This window comes from Netta rufina (genome assembly GCF_964035555.1).
Source record: "Netta rufina genome assembly, chromosome: 8".
Lineage (NCBI taxonomy): Eukaryota > Metazoa > Chordata > Aves > Anseriformes > Anatidae > Netta > Netta rufina.
Genome location: NC_140131.1, coordinates 20,899,957 through 20,921,120, shown reverse-complemented (window position 1 = coordinate 20,921,120; position 21,164 = coordinate 20,899,957). Strand labels below are relative to the sequence as shown.

The 21,164-nt window shown below is 53.1% G+C and overlaps 1 protein-coding gene across 1 annotated transcript; it reads left to right on the top strand.

Annotated features, from left to right (window-relative positions):
- Positions 1 to 1,145: 1,145 nt before the first annotated feature.
- LOC311212266 (ADAMTS-like protein 2) lies at positions 1,146 to 20,566 on the top strand (the record flags this gene model as incomplete). The annotated part of the gene is made up of 18 exons (XM_084291526.1): positions 1,146 to 1,235; positions 7,304 to 7,446; positions 9,141 to 9,216; positions 9,714 to 9,816; positions 10,773 to 10,918; positions 11,611 to 11,734; positions 13,004 to 13,084; positions 13,201 to 13,376; positions 13,633 to 14,068; positions 14,551 to 14,971; positions 15,464 to 15,570; positions 16,132 to 16,258; positions 16,602 to 16,815; positions 17,078 to 17,233; positions 17,617 to 17,787; positions 19,387 to 19,563; positions 20,188 to 20,332; positions 20,448 to 20,566. The coding sequence occupies 18 exons, from the start codon at positions 1,146 to 1,148 to the stop codon at positions 20,564 to 20,566; spliced, it is 3,012 nt and encodes a 1,003-aa protein (XP_084147652.1).
- Positions 20,567 to 21,164: the final 598 nt, after the last annotated feature.

Below are 21,164 nucleotides of genomic sequence, written 5' to 3'. Positions count from 1 at the left end.
AGGCAGCTCATGGAGAAACTACATTATTTCACAACTCCTCTCCCTTGTTTTCTGTGGGATGGGTCAGAAGCAGGTTGCCCTCCTCCTCCCTTTGCCCCCCGCCTGCTGGCAGACGGCTTTGATCACGAGCCCCGCGTTGCTCCCCCCTGCTGCCACCCCTCCATCCTTCCTCTCCCCTACCGAGAGGCCGAAGCCCTGGGTGGAGGAGAGGTGTGGAGGCCTCGCATCACCTTCCCACACCGACCGCAGCACATCTGGCGGGCAGAAGCCACGGCTGCCAAATTCCTGCCCAGGCTGGGGACACCTCGTGCCCGGCACCAAGGCGTGTGGGCACGGGAGGAGCAGGGCATCGTGGCCGAGGCTGTGCTGTGATCACAAGCACTGCGGGGGGATCCATCAGGGAGCGGGGAAGGTGCCAGGAAGCTTTTTAAGCCGTTTCCTTCCTTTTTGAACTCGCACAGTTGACTAGCTCGGCACGTCAGCCCGAGAGCAGTGCCTGGAAGATTGGGATCAACAGAGCCCTTTAGTCTGGGACGCCCCAGGTTGCTTATGGGGGCTTCACTGCTTCCTCCAGGGCCTCGTGCAGTGCAAGCAGGATGCGGCGGGCTCGTCCTGTCACCGCCAACAGGGAGCTGGAGGGGAAAAAGCAGCAAGCGAGGCGGTGAGCCTCATGTCCTCCCATGAACCACGACCCGCTCCGTTTGCCATATACACCCCGCAGCTCTCCCTCCCGCTGAAACAGCGAAGCCCAAAGCCAGGCGATCGCCCAGCGAGCAGCATCTCCCCCAGCTTTTCGGGATAAAACACCAAAAAGCAGCCCCGGGCCGGGGCCAACCCCCTCCACCTTCCCCCGGCGCCTTCCCCTCAGGAGGCCGGCGGCGGGGCGGGACGGGGCTGGGGCTGAGCCCCGGGGCTGCCCGGCCCCGCCGTGCCCCGCTCCCCGCCCCCGGCGGCTCCGAGCGCCGTCTCCCCCCCTTCATCCCTCCCTCCCCCGGCGGCTGCGGGCCGCTGCCGGCCGCCCGGCAGGTTGTAAAGTCATTAAGCCCCTCAGCCATGCCGGCCCGCGCCCCGGCGGCTCCTGCCACGGCCGCTGGTGGGCCGCCACCGCGCCGCCTCCTCCGCGGCAGCAGCAGCAGCAGCGCGGCATGGCCGCCGCTCCCCGCCGCCTCCTCCTCCTCCTCCTCCTCTTCCTCCTCCTCCTCCTCCTCAGCGCCGCCGCCCCCCTCGGCGCTAAGGTAAGCGGCGGCGGAGCCTCCCCCCTGCTCGCCCCTCGCCCTTCCCCTCAGCCTCCTCCGCCACCACAAAAGGCCGGCGGGGCGAGGGGGGTCCCCGGGGGGCTGCGGGGCCTCGCCGCTCGCCTGGGTGCCGGGCGGGGAGGTGACAGCCGGGGGGGATGGTAAAAAGGGGGATCTGTGCTTTGAGACCCTCGTGGGGGCACCTTGATCCCCTGAGGTGCATGTGCGGGAGCCGGAGCCTGGTGCTCCCCTTGTCCCTGGTGTCAGAGCAGCGCTGAGCCCCTGCAGCGAGACCTTTCCCTTTCCCCTTGTCCCTTTTCCCTTTTCCCTTTCCCCTTACCCCTTTCCTCTTCCCCTTCCTTCCCCTTTGGCCAGACCACCCTTCACAGGGTGCTGGCCGAGCCCCCCGCTCGCAGGGGTCACCGCACACCCTGGGGCTCCATGTGCGAGCTTCCCGGCCAGGTCCCTCTGTGCACGAGGGATCCTGCGCTGCTAGCAGAAAGAAAAAGGGCTTGGAGTGTTTTTTTTCCTTCCCCAGACAAAGCCACGGTGAGGTGAAGCAGTCTCACAAGAGCTGTCTAATGCACAGCGATAGGCACCGCAGCTTTACACCCAGCTTTGTCCAGCAGCGTCTCCTGAGCTGGGCTTGTCCTCGTTTTAAGCTCAGGCAGTGTCCTGCTTCCACTGCGTGTTCACCGCCTGCTCTGCTTACCCCGAACCGTAGGGCTCTGCCAGACAGAAACTTCAGGCAGAGCAAGCCGGGTCAAGCTGAGCAGCTGTGAAATCCTTCATCTAGGCGTGGAGGAGTCCCGTTCAGGTCGGTGACTGCATACACAAGCCTGGGCTGCTCGGGGTCCTGCTGCCACAGACCCCCGTGGGGGCACCGTGGCTCCGTGTGACCCCGCAGAGATGAAGGACTGCACGCTGCAGGAATGGCTGGTGGTATTGCTGCATGCCCTCCGATCTCTATCTTCCGTGCCAGGCCGCGCACACAGCAGTCATTAAGGGATTAACCTGCAATTGCTTTTGCTCTCTGGTTTTCTACAGCAGGGTTATACAGGGAATGCGATAGAAAGCCTCCATCCCTAGATAAGCAAATTCCTCCCTGTGTGGAGCTGTCTCGGCTCAGTGTATTCAATGCCTCTGAAAAAACTGGTGGTAGAGATGCCTCTCCTGCACACCCCACATTGCTCCCTTCTTTCCCTTCAGAGATTTCCAGCCGTTCTACTAGCTCATCCCAAAGTAAGCGTGTTCTCCTACTTGAAGGGAAGGACCTAACCAACTTGGATCAAGTATTTTGTAATGACATGCCTGTGAACTTTCTTTCATGGCAGGATTATAAACAGTACTTCATAGTTCTTTGCTGGCTTCTGTTTACCAGCTTTCTAATTTGCTTCTCATCTGTGCCTCATTATATGTCCAGATTTCTGTTACTTATCTGCTGCAATATCACATCTTTCGCAAGTTTAGCGTTTTCCCCAGATTGGTCTTCTTCCTACTCCCATATAAATTATTCTGTAGGTCTCTTTTTACCTCTGGGTACTTTCCCATCATGGGAAATTCCTTCTGTGGGATCTTGTTAAAATATTTCTAAGCAAAATCTGGTTTTATATCTGTGTCCGACAATGAATCTCTCATACAAACTATCTCTATACAAATAGGCTAAGACAATGACAGAAGAAGAAATAGCTTTACACAAACACCATTTTTTGGGGTAAAACATCAGGGCACAATTGCAAACCCTATTGTTTTTTTTTCAGGGCTTGCGGCAGAGTTTATTGCCACAGCTTTGATCAGAGCACAACACAGGGAACCCAGACCAGGGGGGCTGAGCATGGCCATTCATTTCCAGGAGTGTAAGATAATAATCTGGCGGCCGTTCCAGGCATTAGGACATCTGAAGCTACTTAGTATTTCAGTAAGTAGCACAGTTTGCTGTAGAGAGAAGCCCTTAGGTAAAGGATCCTGGAAATTTCTGGTAGAGGACACGCGGTTAATGACCTCGGGAAGGGTCTGTTCGGAATTTAGTTCATTTCCAGCTGCTGTTTCTTGTTGTCTTAGAAGCTCTGACAGGGCTGAGCTTACAACAGCTACTTGTGCCCTTCAGTGGTGGTCAGGGCCCGAAGGCATATCAGGCTGCAACAGAGGGCGTACCCCTGCGAGCTCCTCTATTAAGGCGAGCTGAACAGGGATGTTTGTTGTCTCTCTTCCTAGAAAGCCTTTTTTTCCCCAAGACACAGACTAATGAATCCCGAGATTCAATATGGGAGACTAAGCCAGTGACACAGTCATTGCCATTATTCCCAGGCTTCTGGGAAACCCATTGTAGTTCAGAGCTGATCTGACGCATGGCAGAGAATCGTTAGAGGATTTATTTTGTCCCTTTCTGCTCTTCAGAAAGACTGCCTGGAAAACCGATAGGATGTCAGCCTGGGCTCGCCCTCCTGTGCTGGGCTGCAGCATTTTGTTTGTGGCAGCCTTTGTTTGGTGTCGATGGGGGGGAGAAGGGAAACAGCTGCCGAGTCTTTGGGTAGACAGAAAAAGCTTTCAGTGGTGCTGGCTTAGAGACTGATGTTTCCATCATTGGTATTGGTAAATCTGGAGGCAGATGTTCTACCCTGGAAGAGTTCCCCACCCTGCCTTATCTTTTCAGTCTGGGCAGGAGGGCTAGAACAAGGTTTGTGTGCATAATTCACTGCAGAGTGCTCCTGGTGCCCCCCTGCACCAGTCCACGCAGGCTGTCCTACACGCCTTGCTCCTTAGATTACAGCAGGTCGGGTTTTAAAGCTCTGGTCCCCCCACAGCAAGAGGACAGGAGGGCAACCTTCACCTGCGTGTTTGCACAGCCTCTGTCCAGTGAGGCACAGAAACAGCATGGTTAGCCTCAGAGAGGAAGAGCTGCAGCTGTGTGATCACCTTGTGCCAAGCCACAAGTGCCTCGAGGGAAATTCTTGCGGAGAGCACCTGGCTGAGCTGGAGCATGGTCTGCCTTTGCTACCGGTGGTAATTTCTAGCCCTAACATTTCTCAGCACCTAAGGAATTGTACCTGATCTCTTCCCTGCTTTGGGCAGAGCCCCCATCCAAGCCCAGGCAGAACCAGCCTTGCAAACACTGGACCTACGCCTGCCTCCTGCTCCAGCATTTCTAGCCTGCTCTGTGGGTGGTTCTGCAGCACAGCACAAGTTAGAGCAGCTTTAGCATCTCCCACAACCAGGGCAGTGCAAAAGAGTTGTTTTAAAGCCCGTCTGACTTTTCTTTTTCCACGGAGTGTGGGATTTACTCAGGGGCTTGGGAAACTAAAGCTAGGAGCTTATCTAATCTGGAGTCTATCCCACAGCCCTTAATTTGTTATCTGGAAGTTTGGAAAATGCAAGTATCTCTAATTGAAAACAAGAGGCGTTTGTGTGTCATGGTTAATGCAGATTTATTTCTGACAAGAGAGTAAATTCAGCACAGATTGGAACCAGCTGCCCCAGCTCTAAGTACCTGAGTCTGCCCTCCACGTCTCCAGGCCTAGGACTCGGGCGCTGTCATGCCGTAAGTCTCACTGGCTGAGGCGACAGCTCAGCATTGTCCTTGCTTGCATGAGGAAATAAATGCTCCTGAGCAAGGACCGGCAAGGGAGCTTGGTCATGGAAAACCTGAGAGCCAAATCAATCTACTTAATGTGCGATTGATTCCTCCAGCGAGGGGAGGAAGCAGGAACAGGGAGTGCAAAGGGGCTTACAGATAGAGAGGAACACATTTTATTCCAAATCTGCTGTCGCTGCTTGAGCTGCGGCAAGAGCCTGTGCCCAAGGCATGCCTGCGATGGAGGTGGGTGGGAGGAGGTGAGCACCAGCGAGCTGAAAGCAGGGCACTGACTGGAGGAGGATCCAGCAGGCAGCTGTGGCTTGTCTTGCTTTTGAGAGCAGCAGGGCCTGTGGATCATTTACTCCAAACACACAACATCTTTTTCATGGCAGGGTAGGTCAGTAGAACAGGGCATTTCGCTTCTCTTTGCTCATTTCCCCTCTGTACTGTCTCACCTATATAGACTGTAAGATCTGTGGAGCAGGACTATCTTGTAGGTTACAAATACACCGGATTTTGATTGCCACTTGGGGAAAAACTGTGTCAATCCTGCAGCTTCTGGTCCACATGCCTTCCCCCGGGGCAGTGCTCGCACCCCGTGGTGCTCTGTAGCTACTCAGTCACGTGGAAAGATGCCAGCTCTGATTAATACCCCAGCTACAGGAGAAGCTGCTTTGCACTGAGCTCCCCACACAGACACAGATAAATCACCGTTCTCCTTCCCTGCGATTGTGAAGAGCTCTTCCTCCACAGGCCTTGAGATGCTTATCACAGAAGAGTGTAGGAGGGGTCAGGGAAAGACTTGAACTGAAAATACCTTACAGTGAGAGACCTTTAATTTCTTTCCTGGGTAGCTCTGGAAGCTACACCGTCAGCATTTCCATTTGCGATCTGATCATATGCACTCAGACAAAAATTCTCATAGGACACAGGTTGAAATGAGCATTTGGCAGAAGAGAAAACGGTCCTTTTGAAAACATGCTTCTTTCTTTTAAATTTGATTTCAAATTTAATCCTTCTCTTGAGCAACTCTGCTGCTCGCCACAGCTCTTGGTCTCAGTCAGACAACTCAAATCCAGCCAGGACATCCAAGTACATCAAAGAATTTTGTTGTATTGTTTTCACAGTTAGCTATTGTAATCATCAAAGGTAAAGCATTAGGTAACGTGGTGCTGTTTCATGCAGCAGAGCAGGTTGTTTCCAACGTGCTCTAGCTGCTGTATGATCGCCAAGAAGAGGCACTGCGCGCACTTCAAACATACTAAGTTACAACTTAAAAACATTTGCACAAAAACAGCTGCATCTCCTCTGCCCAGTGGATGTTCTGTTGGCAGATGCTGTAGAAACAGCAAATTCTCGGGCAGGAATTACACTACAAGATGAAGAACACTTTGGTTTTATTACACCAATAAAGAGCGTCAAGCCAAGAGGCAGTCAACCAAAGTAGTGAACAGAGCACATTCAGCAAGGAGCAAACTCTGCTGAGTTTTCTTTCACATCCATCAATTATCCTTCTGCAGAACAGTTCTTCTCGACAGGACTATCAGCTGCAGCCACAAGCCTGCACATTTTGGTAAGAGTAGCAGTGATACTGCTTCTCTGTGCCTTTACTTAAACATAACAGATCTTACGTATGCACTAATTATTCATTTTCTTCTGCTAACACCGATAAACCGTGAGCATTTTCCGCTGGGTAAATCACTTCCAATCACTGCCCTGTGGTAAACTCAGGGCTGCATTTAACACCATTCACAGCTGTGTTTCAGCAAACAGCAAATTCATTCTTGTATGTGCTAGTTTGCAAAAGTCCCAAGGAGCTTTTAGGCCATCAGACACAGAACGGGAGAACAGTGCAAGGAAAAAAATCTTGCTAAAACAAAGAGTCACTTACCTGCTGGGAGTTACAGAGGCAGAGCCAACAGCAGCCTGCTGCAGTGACCTTGTCAGGGCCAGAGGAGCTTAAGTTTGCCAAATTTAAAGGATCAGCCCCGGCGAGGCATGCTGGGTTGGGGAGAGCCCTCTGGGGAGCACGTTGTGGGGTGGGTGGCGAGAGGTCAGCAATGCAGTGGTGCGATGGGATGGCTGCAACTGCAAGGGGCTCTGCTCCCGAAGCACTCTTGAAAATGACTTTTGTGAGGGTTGCAGGGTGAGGAGCTTGGACCTGAGCCGACTTGTGCACAAAGGGGAGTTTATTCATTGTGGTGCAGCTCCAGCAGAGGACAGATGCCTCCCCCAGCCCCCCTCAGCCTTTCTCCTCTCTCCTGACCACTCGTCGGAGCCAGCTGGGGCTGCGATCTGCTGGCATATCCGACTCAGAGCCAGGCCTTGGCTCAGGCTGCAGCTGGGATTATCACCTCACGTCCCACCTGAGGGCCCTTCTCCACATCACACCGGTCCCAGAGGCATCCTGTGGGTGCCGCTTCTGTCAGGCCTCCCTCAGGCCGAGGCAGCAGGCCGCTGGGTTCCCCCACTAACCATCCTCTGTTTCTGTCAGGACAGTAGTGAGGCAGCTGATGGAGCTGGCCCCTGGGATGAAGAAGTCACCAAGTGGTGGGGAGAGTGGAGCTCCTGGTCCACCTGCTCCCGGTCCTGCGGGGGAGGCGTGATGTCCCGGGAGAGGCACTGCCTGCGACAGAGGTACGTCTGTCCCCACAGCACCCCTTGGCCAGCCCTCAAGGGGAACAGGGGTGCCCCAACCCACGTTTTGGGCTCTGTAGGGCCTCAGGAAGGCAGGTGGGCAGCCAGCAGGCTGTGGGAGACTTGAAGATGACAGGGTTGTGGGCTGGAGACCAGCTTTACTCCTCCTCCTCCCCTGTCCTTCACAAACACTGCTTCTCCACGGCTGCTCTGACCAACCTAACCCTGACTCGTAGCCAGTTCCCGTGCGTAGGATTTTGGCCCTTATTCCCAGACACCTTCTGGGGACTCGGCTGGCAGCAGCCAGCTCAGCCATGCCTCAGCAATTTCCCCTTTTCACTCCCTGCAGAGCTGGCAAGATTTTTTTCCCCCTGTCATTTATCTGGCTGTCACCTGACAGCATCTCCATTTGTCCCCTGCAGCTGCTACAGCCCTGGCGCTGATTGAACAAGGTTTGTGGGGAGCTCCAGCTGTCCCCTGCGGGTCACCTTGCCACCAAGCCCTCCTCCTCGGGCACCTCACTAACCTGCTTCTCCCGAGCTGTTAATGAGAGCCAGCATCCTGCAGCACAGCAAGCTGCAGGGGCTGCCCGGCCCCTTTCCCTTCTGCGTGAATGCACTCGGGAGTGCAGGAAGCTCAGACAAGGGCCCCCCACCTGCTCTGCCTCCTGCAAAAGGAAACTTCTTTCATGTGGGCTGGTTGGCAGCATCGGGAGGGTCCAGATGTGCTGAGGTGCCGTCCATCTGGACGCAGCCTCCTCACTGACGAGGCTTGCCAACGTCTCTGCCTCTGCTCGACACAAAACCCAGCCAAAAGGTGCTGCAGCGCTAAGCAAAGCAGCTTGTGAGCCAGCTGTGCCCCACGAAACAATTTTTGCCCAAGTCTGCAGACTGCCCCTGCTTCAGCTGAAAGGCACGGCAATTTTTGAAGCCTTGTGGTGCAAATTTAAGCTATGCCTACACCGCATAAAGCATAGCTCTGCAGGGATAGCTGCAATACATCAAGGCAGTCCAGCCTGAGTATGGCTACTGCACACCCTAAGTTCCCAGCCCTGTTAACCCACTGTCTGCTGCTGATCTTCACCCAGAGCACAGTGCCTTAATCTGCAGTCCTAGCCTTTCTCTCCACACCTTCCCAGCTTTCAAGATTTTTTTCAGCATGTGCACGTCAGGAACTTGGACAAATGTTGCTGGCCAGAGCTAAAGCATCAACTGCTGAGAAACTCATGGTTTTTTGTCCGTTACCTGTACCAAACCTCTCCTGTTAATCTTTTAGGGTGTCCATTCCCCATGGGAGGTGCCATCTCTCTGCCTACTGCTCAGTGAGTTCTGATATCAATTCCCCTGCTCACTTCAGATCATGGGAGTGGTGGATCTATTGGTCTATTGTCCTTCTGTCAGATCAACCCTATGGGAGCTCAGAGGTGAAGGGGCACAGCAGTGCCAATACTTCACTTGCTCCCTGTTCTACTCAAACTGCCTCAAAAAGAGAGTAGCCTAAAATTGCATTCCACCTAAAAGCACTGAAAATGCATTTCAGAGACGTTGGCTGGCATAGATACAGAAAGCTTTGCTCTGATAAAACACCAGCCTGGCTTCTCCCCGTTAAGTCAGGCCTGACTTCTCAGTTATCCTCCATTTCTTAGTGTTTCATGGACCTCCAGCTCATTTCTGCATTCTCATTCTGCTTTGCAGGCTCCAGATGCCCCAGGGAACAAACAGCACCATGTGTGTTGGCCAAGCCAAACACTACCAACTGTGCCAGCAGCAGGTGAGAACCACTTCCAGCACCGACTGGTTCTTACTGGGGGATGTGGGATGCAGGGGTCCGCACTTGGAGCTTCAAGAGCACCAGCAGTCAGGGTGCGACTGGTCTGTCAGAGGCACGGGCCACTCCTGGGGCAGCGTGCCTCTGAAAACAGGGGAGATGGGCTCTACTCTCTGGGACTGAAAGGTCGGGGAAAAGGATACAGATAGGTTAGATTAGATTATAGATATATTTGTTGTGGGGTGGGGGGAAGGAAGACGTTTTTCCAGTATGCTTTTCCCTTTGCTGTAAGTAAATTTTGCAGTACTGTTAAATGCAGCTGTCTGAGGCGATGGAAGCCTGGCCCTTCTGCCTGTATTATAGCACCTCAGAGTCCATCACTGATTCCTTCCAGGGTGGACTGGGCATTTTCATCCTCCAAGGATGCAGCAGGGACAAGCAGCTGTCACAACCATGGCTGCGACATAGGGAGCTTTTGATCACATTTATTCCCTCCATAGCCCTGCCCAGCCAACACAGCAAGCTTCAAACAACAGCAGTGCTCCAGTTTCAATGCCAAAGCCTTTGGGAAGCGCTACTACCACTGGATGCCCCTCTATCCAGGTGGGTTTTCACAGCTTCACACAAAGGATCAGGGTGAGAAAACACCTACAGGATCTCCTCAGACACAGGAGAAGGATGCAGGGGGCAAGGGATGGATGCTCCTCGTTGGTCTGGAAGTACTTCCCTCTGCTACCTCCTTTGGAGAAATCATTCCCTGTTTCTTCACAGAACCTCTCTGCCCAGCCAGGCCTTCTCTCTCACCACATTGCTCCTGTTTTGGAAAATACATCAGCAAGCGCTGGTGGGCAGACAGGACACAGGCTCCTCTGAGGTGTCTCAGCTAACCAGCAGTCATCCTGGCAGAGTGGCTGTTCACTTCCTGCGTGCCTTCTACCATTTTGGCTGCCTCTTTCGCCCAGCGTGCTTCCCACTGGGCTGGTAGTGGGTTATTCTGAACAGGATGTCCATCCATTTCCTGCGCAGAGGAGATAAATTGCTTCACGTGGCTTGCCAGATGGCCCTTGAGGCCCAGAATCAGCTCCTCTGAGACATGACTGTCTTTCTGGACCTGCCTGTTTTTCTCTTTCCATTAGCTGCCAAGGGAACATAGAATATCTGTACCTCTAGCTCCATTTATCAGCTGGAAGGGGTGTAGCTGGCCACAGTCAGTACAGTTGGTGCCTCTCTTACAGGTCTTTTTTGCTCTTGTGTATTTATGTGTGGCCTGGGATCTGCTGAGGCAGATTCCCCTGTCTGGCACAAGGGATGGCACTGTAAAGGGGAGAGGGTATGGCAAGGAAGTGGTTTTGCCATCGAGAAGCGCTTCTGCCAGGCCTGGTCCCCATCTGCAGCCTCCTACCACAGCCCCTTTACTGCCGAAACATCTGTAGCCTTGGGGTCTCATCTCAAGAAGCAAGAACATCAAAGGTGATGTCAAACCAGCAGCATGGATAAGAGGGAAGTCCCCTTCTTCACTGCCCATCTCTGATCACCTCGCTCTGCCTCTGTCCCTTCAGATGACTACACCAGCATCTCCAACAAGCCCTGCGACCTCCAGTGCACCACTCGGAGCGGAGAGAGACAGCTGATGGCCCGAGCACAGGATGGTACCTCCTGCAAGGACAGGACCCATCAAGGAGTCTGCATCAATGGGAAGTGTGAGGTGAGGCTCTGGAAGGAAATAACACAGAAATTGGGAGTATAAATGCATGGTGAAACCTCCAAGGCCAAGGGCCCCAGCAGGGAAGTGAAACCAAGGCCTGGCAGGAATAATTATGCTCCCTTTTGAATGCCTACCGACTAGAACAGAGCACAAAGGACATTAGATTCACATTCCCACTGAGTAACAGAACTTTCCTCCTAGTACAGAGAGGACTAGAATTGAAGTGACTATGCTTTCATAGTCATCCAAGTTGAAAAAAAAATCTTATATTTGATTTATCCTGCATGCAGCAAGGATAAAGGATGGGTGTGTGTAGTGTTACGCTGAGTTGTCTTAAAACCTCAAGTAGGCCTGCCTTTGATGCAGCCTCTCCTGCAGAGTGATGCTGTATGTAACTATTGCAGTGCAAAAGATTGGCTTAAAGACAGCTACAGAATGAACTGAAACAGCTTACCCAAATCTTACTCCAGTCACCTACACACACACAACCTTGCCCCAGCTTCAGGGGCACAATGTAAATGGTCACAACTTGCACCAGTGAATATCTCCTGCTGCCAGATTCATTCATTCATTCATCACCCTACTCCAAGCTACCCTACACCCACACCCAGAACCTCACCTAAATGATGTGGTAGCGTTTCCTTGAAAAGACCCTGCCCCCAGGAAACCCTTTCTTGTTTTATTCTTTGCAGCCAGTGGGGTGCGATGGGAGCCTGTATTCGCCCCGGACGATGGACAGATGCAGGGTGTGTGGAGGGGACGGCAGCACTTGCCACCGTGTCTCGGGCAGCTTCCGAAAGGCAATCTCACAGATAGGTACTCCCTGCTACCACAGTCCAGAGACTTCACCTGCTACTCCTTACCACCAACTGGCATGAAGGGTGACTGGCTTGAATGCGGGTAGGAGTTTCCCAGCTGCTTGGTGGAAAGAGCTGAAGAGTGTCGCCACCTCTGCCTAAATGCCTGTATTTTGTCCTTTTAGCTTAATCAGAGGAGATAGGTTTTGATGTGCTGTATATTAGCCTGGCGAGTTTTCCCTTTACCTCTTTACGGGAGGAAGCAGCTGGGGATCTATTTGTTCTTATTGATTTTGGCAGCTCCCCCACCTCAGGTGATGTGAAGAGGTCAATGAATCTTCTTTATTTGTGCTAGGCGTTCACTGGAAGCTTAGGTTCCTGTGATGAGGGTCACGGCATTTGTTTCAGCCTGCACTTAGTCTCCAGCTTTCCGCAGTCCTATGGTTGTCACAGCTGAGGGACAGTCCCTCTGAAACGGGGCTGAGATTAACGGTTCATCTCCTGCCACCTCATGGCTCATTCCTCCACTCACAGAAGAAATAGACTGTGGTATACTCATTAGTAATTAACTGTGGTTTGAGGATGTTTTAGAACATCATTTCACATTGCTGTAGTTCCACTAGTCTACCTCATTCTCCACAGATGCTAGACCAGAGAAGCACTCAGGCTCCTTTCCAGGTTGGGGTAATGGTGCCGACCTCTCTAGGAGTACACAAACAGTCTTGGCATTCTGTTCCAGCTCTCATAAAATCTTACAGGGCAGGAAGAAAACAATGAATTTCTATTAGGAAAGACAAGCTGGCAAACCCACACAACTTTAAGAGCCTTCTCACTTCCTCTCCATTTAAAGGTCAATCTTTAAGCTCCTCTTGAGACAAATTCTGTTGAGTCAGGAGCTGAGGGGACCTACAGTCTTCTCCCTCCTCCCTTCAGCATTAGTGTTAGTCACTAGTAAGCTTTTTCTGTGCTCTTGCCAGAAAGCTTGAGAGCACATTCATTGACGCACCTAAAGCCACACAGTTATACTTGCACAATTCCTTTTTAACAAACCCAGCTGTAGTCAAACTGAGCCTTAGAGACCTGTAATGGCCATCTGTAAAGGGATTTCGTAGGGGAGCTAGGATTGGAGCTCACAGCCTGGCGTGATGTGTTTATGTCCTTAAACAACCTGCTAGGAGTAGTTCTGCCCTCCTACTTGCACACTTATCCCACAAACTTCTTTGCCTACGTACACCTTTTTATTTCGTCCTCAGGGTTTCCTCACCTCCGTTCTGTTCCTGCTCCTCAGGTTATGTGTTCATCACCAACATCCCTGCCGGTGCCACGGACATCCTCATCATTGAGCGCAGGAAGACAGAAAACATCCTGGGTAAGCAGAGGATCCAGAGGGATGTGGAGGTGCCAGTTCAGCTCTCCTTATTGCCAATGCAGTTTCAGTGCTCTGCATAGAATATCATATTTGTCTCTTTTGTCTCTTCTTTGAAGCACTCGCTGATGAATCTGGGCATTTCTTCTTCAACGGCAACTCTGCCATTGACAACCCCCAGAACTTCAGGGTGGCTGGCACGATCTTCAAGTACCGGCGGCCCTCGAGCCTGAACTCAGATGGGCTGGAGTATATCATAGCTCAAGGGCCCACTAACCAGTCTCTGAATGCCATGGTAAGTGAAGAGCTAGTTTTAGGCCTTTCTGTCTTGCCTGTCCCAAAATTGTGAGCCTCCCCAGACAAATGGAATATTCACCTTGTTCCCAAACCAATTGCCTGGGGCTGAGGAAGCCAGGTACTGCCTTGCAGGTTTCCAAGGATGCTATCTTCTCTCATCATCTGTCACAAAGTAGCTGTGGTTAGAAGAGATCTCTGTGAAATACACGCCCTTCAAATAAAACAAGTTTTGTTTTCTTCCCTGTTTCCCCCAGTACTATAACTTCAATGGCAAAATGCCACATATAACTTATGACTACACTGTACCACGGACACTACCACCTCTCCGAACTGCAGCCCCTGCTGTAGACAGACCTCACTATCATCACCTGCTAGAGACCAGCCAGAACTATCCTGCTCCAGCCAACTCCAGAGCTGCCAAGGACTCCAACGCCACATGGCTCTCCCTGCCACCAGATGACACCAGCGAACAGCTTAAGACAACCTTAAGAGAAAGGCATGAAGATTTAGGCTTCAGTCATCCGCACTTCTTCCAGACCAACTCCACCAGTCAGCCTCGGGGCTGGGTCTGGGAACAAGGTGAAGAAAAGGAGAAATATGACTTCCAGATAAGACAGGTCTACCATGCAAACACAGCAGGAGAGGAAGAGGAGGACAAAGCAGCAGCAATCGGTGGAGAAACAGAATTGGGTTGGTTGCTTTATTTTTCTTTCTCTCACAAGTCTGCATTCATTGATAGTGGACGTTCCACATTGGCTTACTTGAAATCTAGAGTGGCTTTCCCATTGGGGCTGCCAGAAGAGAAGGATGGTTAATAACAGGGGTGGACACTGTCAGGGAGCAGTAAGGGCTGGTTGCTCCTTAAGGGAAGGGGAGCAAAGCTGAAGTTGATCTGGGAAAGCCAAACAATTCAGGAACAGAAGTAGGAGCAAAACTCACCTACAACATAGGTGAGGCCAGACCTGAACTTAAATGGAGCTCCTGGGCCATGGGTAGAGAGTGCGTGGGGATCCCACGTGAGGCTGGTCAGGGCAGTTAAGGTGCTATGCTGGCACCTTATGATTTTAAGGCCAAATACTTCATGCTTTTTTTCCCCTTACTGGACACCTAAACCACGTGCTGAAGTCTAAGTCATACAAGACAGTGAAAGCATCCCCCTGTTTCTCTTCCAGCCCTCAGATTCAATCAGATTTCCATCAGCACAGCTGTACCCTACAGCACGAGGAGATCCGAGCTCTCGGAGAACAGCCGCGCAGCGTCCTCCAGGCTTCGTCTCTTCAGGCGGCTGTGTCACCGAGACCTGCACCACACCGCCTTCTGTAGGGAGCTGCAGCACCTGGCAGCCAGGCTGGCCCAGAGGAACTCCACAGCAGGACTATGGACCCAGACGGCTGCCCGGTGGCCGCAGGGCCTCCACAAAGCACCGTCCCGTAAGAACTCACTGGAGGACTTGAAGGTGGAGGCATATGCTGGGAGTCAGGGGGAAGCAAGCAACTACAGCGTGATGGCATCTGTGGAGAGCCCTCTGCTAGGTGCCAGCACAACCGCGGACATCAGCCAGGCAGAGCCTCTGCAAGCCCCTGGCGCTGAAAGGTGGCACTTGGTTTCCTGGGCAAAACAGGAGCGTGGTTAGCTGGGGAGGGAGGGTTGAACCGATCCTCTGATAGTCTCACCGCTGTCCTTGACGTCCCCCTTCTCCAGTGTCTCTCCATGGCAGCTGTTGGAGGTCCTTGAGAAATGGTGTGTCCTCCAAAAACTGATTGGCGTAGCTCCTGGTGTGAGACAGAGCTTCCAGAACCTATTTTGTGTCCTCCTGCCTCAGAGGGATCCATTTAAATAGGTTCTGTAGGACCTGCAGGGCTGTGGTTATTCACAGCCTTGCTAGTCGAATACAGGAGGTGGATCAAGGCTTTGCACTCTGCTTGTCATTGGGACATCTTGTCCAAGGTGGGGGGAGATGGTGATGGAGAGCAGGAACAATGGGTTTCGTCCCGTTTTCAAAGAAAGTAAGGAGGAAATTTAATACGTTTCATGTTTGCAGCAATTTTCATCTTTATCTCATGCCACCTCCTCCTCTCTTTGCAGCAATGAGTTTAATGTGAGCCCTGTGGGCCATGACGACATCAGCTTGGCTGACATGTATCGCTGGAAGGTCTCAGCCTATGCCCCCTGCAGCTCCACGTGCACTTCAGGTAGGTGAAGACCTGATCCTTATTTTCAAGATGGGTTCATCCTGGTAACTTCCTTTAATTGGAATCCACACAACCGGCCCCCAGTTTCTTTGCCATTTGGTTCCCTGTTTTTATGGTATCTAGAGAGGGCAGATGCATTTTGGTGGAAAACCAGGATATTATTGCAATGCCATTGGTCTTAGAGTGGCATCTTGAAGTGATTGACTCTTGTAATCAGTGGGGCAATTGTGAATTTCCGTACTTTGTAGGATGAGTTTTGGCGTCAGTTTTCCTTCCCAGGATGGGAGGTTAGGATGACAGCCCTCAGAGGAGTCTGGGGAGAGAAACGGAGCCATCCAGAGCATCTGGCTGATTTTTGTTTGGAGCCTTTTATCAGTTCAAGCCTTTCCTAGGTGACTGATCGTGCAAGGGAGATCCTTTTTGGCTGCTGTTAGAGAAAACACTGGTATTTTTAAAATTGCAGGTAGAGTTTCAGAGGCTCTTCAATAATTTAATCATAGTTGAGGGAGGCTTTTGCATCTGGTAGAGCCTGACCAAGAGAGGATCTTAATTGTCCAGCAGGTATCAGCGCCTCCTACGCGATGTGTGTCCGGTACGATGGAGTGGAAGTGGATGAAACATACTGTGATGCCCTAACCCGGCCAGAACCTACTCACGAATTTTGCACAGGCAGGGACTGCCAGCCTAGGTGAGTGGGAACAACATCAGCTGTCCGTGGGTACCACACATCTTAGTGAGGATTATTTTTGGCTCAGCAGCCATTTCGGGACTGGAAGTTGTGCTTAAATAGCTAAACCCACTTACTCTCATGTTCACAAAAAAGGGAAGGAATTTGTTGTGTCTAAATTACCTGCGAAGCACAAAGCTGTCTTCTTTCAAGACCAGCCCCCCTTAACATCAACATCTACGTGATCAGCAGCAGTTACTGGGACAGGGAGTCTCAGGAACACACGCACTCCCCAGCCACCCTCTGTCCCTTGGTCCCCTTACCTGGGTTTTCCTTTGTGCTTTCTCTCCCGGTGCACATGGAGGTGGGAGACCAGCCGGTGGAGCGAATGCTCCAGGACCTGCGGCGAGGGCTACCAGTACCGCACCGTGCGCTGCTGGAAGATGCTGGCTCCGGGCTTTGACAGCTCCGTTTACGATGACCTCTGTGAGTCAGCCGGGCTGGCCAGACCCATGGAGAGGAAAGCCTGCAAGAACAAGGCCTGTGGGCCTCAGTGGGAGCTCTCCGAGTGGTCTGAGGTAGGCGGCAGGGGAGCTTTGCATCTGAGGATGGGCTGGGGCCTGGAGGAAAATGACAAATGTTGGGCGCTTCCCTCTGGTGAGTGCTGAGGAAGCGCTGCCCGACTGTGCCCTGGGGAAGCAAGTACTGCCTTTACCCCCTTTTTCTCTTCCCCTGCTGGGGTCCTGCCCCTCTCCACTAGTGCAGCAGGAGGAAAACAGCTCTGCTTGTCCCTCTTGCGCTCTGCTTCTGAGCCCAGGGGCTGGCTCTGTGTCGTTGCAGTGTTCAGCCCGGTGCGGCACCCAGGGGACGATGAAGCGGGAGGTGCGCTGCTCGGTGGAGGCACCCCTCTGCGACGAGTCCCGCAAGCCCAGCAGCGAGAAGGCGTGCTCAGGACCCCCCTGCGACCGCCGCTGGACCGCTTCCGACTGGGGCCCGGTGAGTCCAGAGGGGCTGCTGCTCCCTCCCCCAGTGCTGGGGGTACAGGGCTGGCAGGAGAGGGCAGACAGGCAGTCACACTGCTGGTCTGCTGGCTTTCGTCTGGCAGAGGCTAGAGAATCGGTGATTATCTGCATTTTTGCCTCTCCATGCTGCAAAAATGCAGATTATCTCTGATTAAGTCCGAGGGGAGTTCTTTAATAATTTGGGATCCTCCTGGCACCTGAGGAATGAACCTCCCCGACCAGATGTACCTCTAAAGACCCTGGGGGTCGAGTGCCACACAGACCCAAAAGCAAGCCTAGGCTCCAGGCCCCCAGCACACCACAGACCGTGGCCCCTCAACCTTCCTGCTGTAACTAAATGCCCTCTGTTCCTCCAAGTGCTCAGGTGCCTGTGGTGAGGGACGCATGAGTCGCTTCGTCGCGTGTCGCAACCTGGAGGGCAAGGTGATCTCCGACGCGCAGTGTGACCCGGCCGCCAAGCCCCTGGCTGTCCACCCGTGTGGAGACAAGAACTGCCCCGCGCACTGGGTGGAGCAGGAGTGGGATCAGGTAAAGCCCACCCCACATCCCACAGGAGCTGGTGGGTGTCTGGCTCCCTTGGCAGAGCTGTACCCTTGACACAGCTCCTTCCACAAAGAGGGAAGTAGCAATGCCCCAGTTTGCCCCCCCCATACCTCAAGGTTTGTGGCACTTGCTGCCTTCCCAGGGAGCTCCATTGGAGGGCAGCAATGTCCTAAGGAAATCCTCCTCCTCTCCCACCTCTGGCTCCCAGCTGGCAGTTGCAGGCACCTCAGCAGAGCTCTGTCCAGAATCTACACTCACCTCCCCAAGATTTTGGTCCCACCACTAAAGAGAAAGCCCCAGAAAAAAACAACTGGTTCTCTGATTAATAATAGCCAGAGGGAAGCCTGGACCACAGCCCGAGTCCCTGCCCTGGAAGTCACATCCAGCCCAAGAACGCTTACTTGCCTCAGGACTCAGAGTCAAGTGAACGTGGCCCAGGTGCCTCATTCTATCCAGCCATCATTCTCACCAGCCTACTCCCTCTCTGTTGGTCAAGGGGCTCTGGGCTTCCCATGACAAGCTGGTCCAAATCCCAGAGCATCCAGAAGGGACACATTGACTCACTTGTGGGGTTTGACCTTGTAAAGTCTTGAGAAAAACAGGGATTCACAGAGCATTAAGGAAGAAGGTCAGAGAAACAACTGAGCTCTCCCTCCCCTCCAACCATAACTAAGCCTCTGTTCTCCTTTTTGTAGCCTTCCTAGCTGTTGACTGCATTCAGCTGTGTCCCTCCAGCACTGGTTAATGAGCAGAAACTGGTTAAACCTGGGGACCTGTGGCAGTCCTGTCACCCTTTCCTGCTCTGGCCCATGGTGTGGGTCACGTACAACGCTGTGGTACAATTTTTCAGTTATGCCCTGGTGACTAAACTCACCTGAACCCTGAAAAGCCAGCTGGGCTCCCCACCTTTGCCTGTGCCAGCGTCTTTGCTGTGTTCTCTCAGCACAGGATGACTCAGGAGGGATGCAAGCCAGCTGTGCTGGCCCCGGCATGGTGAAGACAGGCACAAAGCAGTGAAATCTCAAGCTGGCAACTGCTGCTGTGGGCATCAGGGAGCGGAGCAGAACTAGAATCAGATCCTGCTTCTCTTGGTGTTGTCCTGAGAAGCTGAGCCCTCCCACCTGTGCCTGCATGGCTGTGGGCTGAGCTCGGGTACTTGTCCATGCAGGTCTCCTGTAGTGCACCAGTTTGATCCCCTTGGCCCACGCACTGCTTGTCAGTGTTCCAAGACACAGGTTGCTGCACAAATACACTACACGGTCTTTGAGGACATAGAGGTACATAAATTAAGTCAGAAACAGCCTTTTGTAGTCTTACCTTGACTCTTCCAGCTCCCTTGTGGTAGCTGCTCTCAGGCCGGCCGAGCTCAGTTCAGCATCCCCCACGGATGGATTGTGCACAAATAACCAGCTCCTGTCCCTGCTCCCCAAGAAATTCAGCTCCCTTGCAGGCAGCTGTTGCTCCTGTGCCTGCCCCCTTTAGACTGGTGTTAGCACACGTTAAGCACCTTGCTTCTGAGCAGGATGCCATCTTACCTGGAGCTGCACAGCCGAGGAGCATCATTTGTTTTGTTTTCTTCCCCAGTGTGATGCCAGCTGTGGGCGAGGGATGAAGACCAGGGTTGTCTTGTGTGCAGGCTTGGAGAATGGGGTGTACAGGGAGTACCCTGAGACGCGCTGTGAAGCCTCCCAGAAGCCTGAGGAGCACGCTGCCTGTTTCAAGAGGCCGTGTTCGACGTGGTTCACTACCTCCTGGTCACAGGTAGGGCTCAGGGAGGTGGGGAGGGGGGAGATGAGGCCTCATAACCCTGGTTGATGGCGTACAACCTGCACTGAGGATTTCTAGCAGCCTGATCTGCTGAGGGCTCTGGTAGGACTGGACAGGACTGCGAGCTCTCTGTTAGCAGACCAGGCAGCAGAGGGAGAGGCTGGCACACAGGAGCTGGAGAGCATGTGGATTATGGCCTCAGGCAAGAGCACGCACTGCACTGCAGGCATTACAGCCACGTCTCCTCTGCCAGGAGTCAGTGTTCTGTCCTTCCCTTGATTTTCACTAGTGAGCATTTAGGGAGTGGGGGTAGGCAAAGCTGTGGCTGACTCACAGCAGCCATTTTGTCCATCGTCAATCATAGCATCAGCGTTCAAAGCAAAACCAACTCTGAGCTGCGTTAAAAAGCAGAAAGCCAACTCCTCCCTCGCCCTGCCCCAGCTTCCAGGGGCTCTCCTCCAGCAACCAAAGGGGAGCTAAATCTGAGATCAGTGTGGGATCTGACCCAAGTCTCCTCAAGAGTAGTCTCCAAAGGAAGGCCTTGCAGGAAGAAAGAACTCGACACCCACAGGAAAATAAAAACCTGCCTCTCATGATCCCTTCCCTCGATCTCCACAGTGCAGCAAGACGTGCGGTGCTGGTGTGCGGCTGCGTGAGGTGAAGTGCTACCAGGGGGAAGCGTTGGCTCAGGGCTGCGACCCCGCTTCCAAGCCAGAAGCCAGGCAGACGTGCCAGCTCCAGCCGTGCCCCACAGAGGCACCAGGTAAGGCTGGGAGGGAGGGAGAGGAGCCCTGGGAGCCCTTTACTCCCCCCAGCTCTCAGCTGGGGGAAGCACATCTCCCTTTGTAACCTTTTCTGTGGATGCTTCTGCTCCCCAGAAGAAGACTGTGAAGACAAAGCGACGGCCAACTGCGTGCTGGTGCTGAAGGTGAAGCTGTGCTCTCACTGGTACTACAGGAAGGCTTGCTGCCGGTCGTGTCGGCTCAAGTCACCCTGACTACCACCAGCCTGTAGTACCCTTCCAAATTCAGGGGCAAGAGCCCCCTTGAGCCAGACTTTACCACTTGAAGCCACACCACTTGGCTTGGCTATGGAGCCAGTCCCTGTAGACGAGCCTGCTCAGCAAGGAAGGACTCCTAGGACTTAGTCATCACCGTTCCCTCTCCACCAAGAGGTTTTTATTCAAAACAAACCGTCGGTTCCTAGAAAGCTACTGAGAAGTGAGTTGGGAAAGCCTGTCCCTGCTGTCAGTCATCTCTGAAGAGCTCCAGGTGGAGGTGGTGGGGCGCAGAGGCCAGCCCACAGCAGGGCACAGACCACAGCAGCAGTCGCTCTGCCCTGCCCTGCTGATTTTTCTACTACAAGGGTTATTTCCAAATCACAGCCCAAAAATTCTGTGTCACAATAAAGAACTAAACCATAAATCTGTGTTTTTTGGGGTGCATGTACCTAGGTCTGGTCAAGGGAGGAAGAGGGACATGAGAGGGACAAGAGCAGGAGCAGGTAAGGTGGGGTGGAAAAATCCTTGCACCAGGACACTTATAGGGCAGCACTGGATGAACCCTGCTTTGTGTTGCCTGCCAAAGAACAGCAAT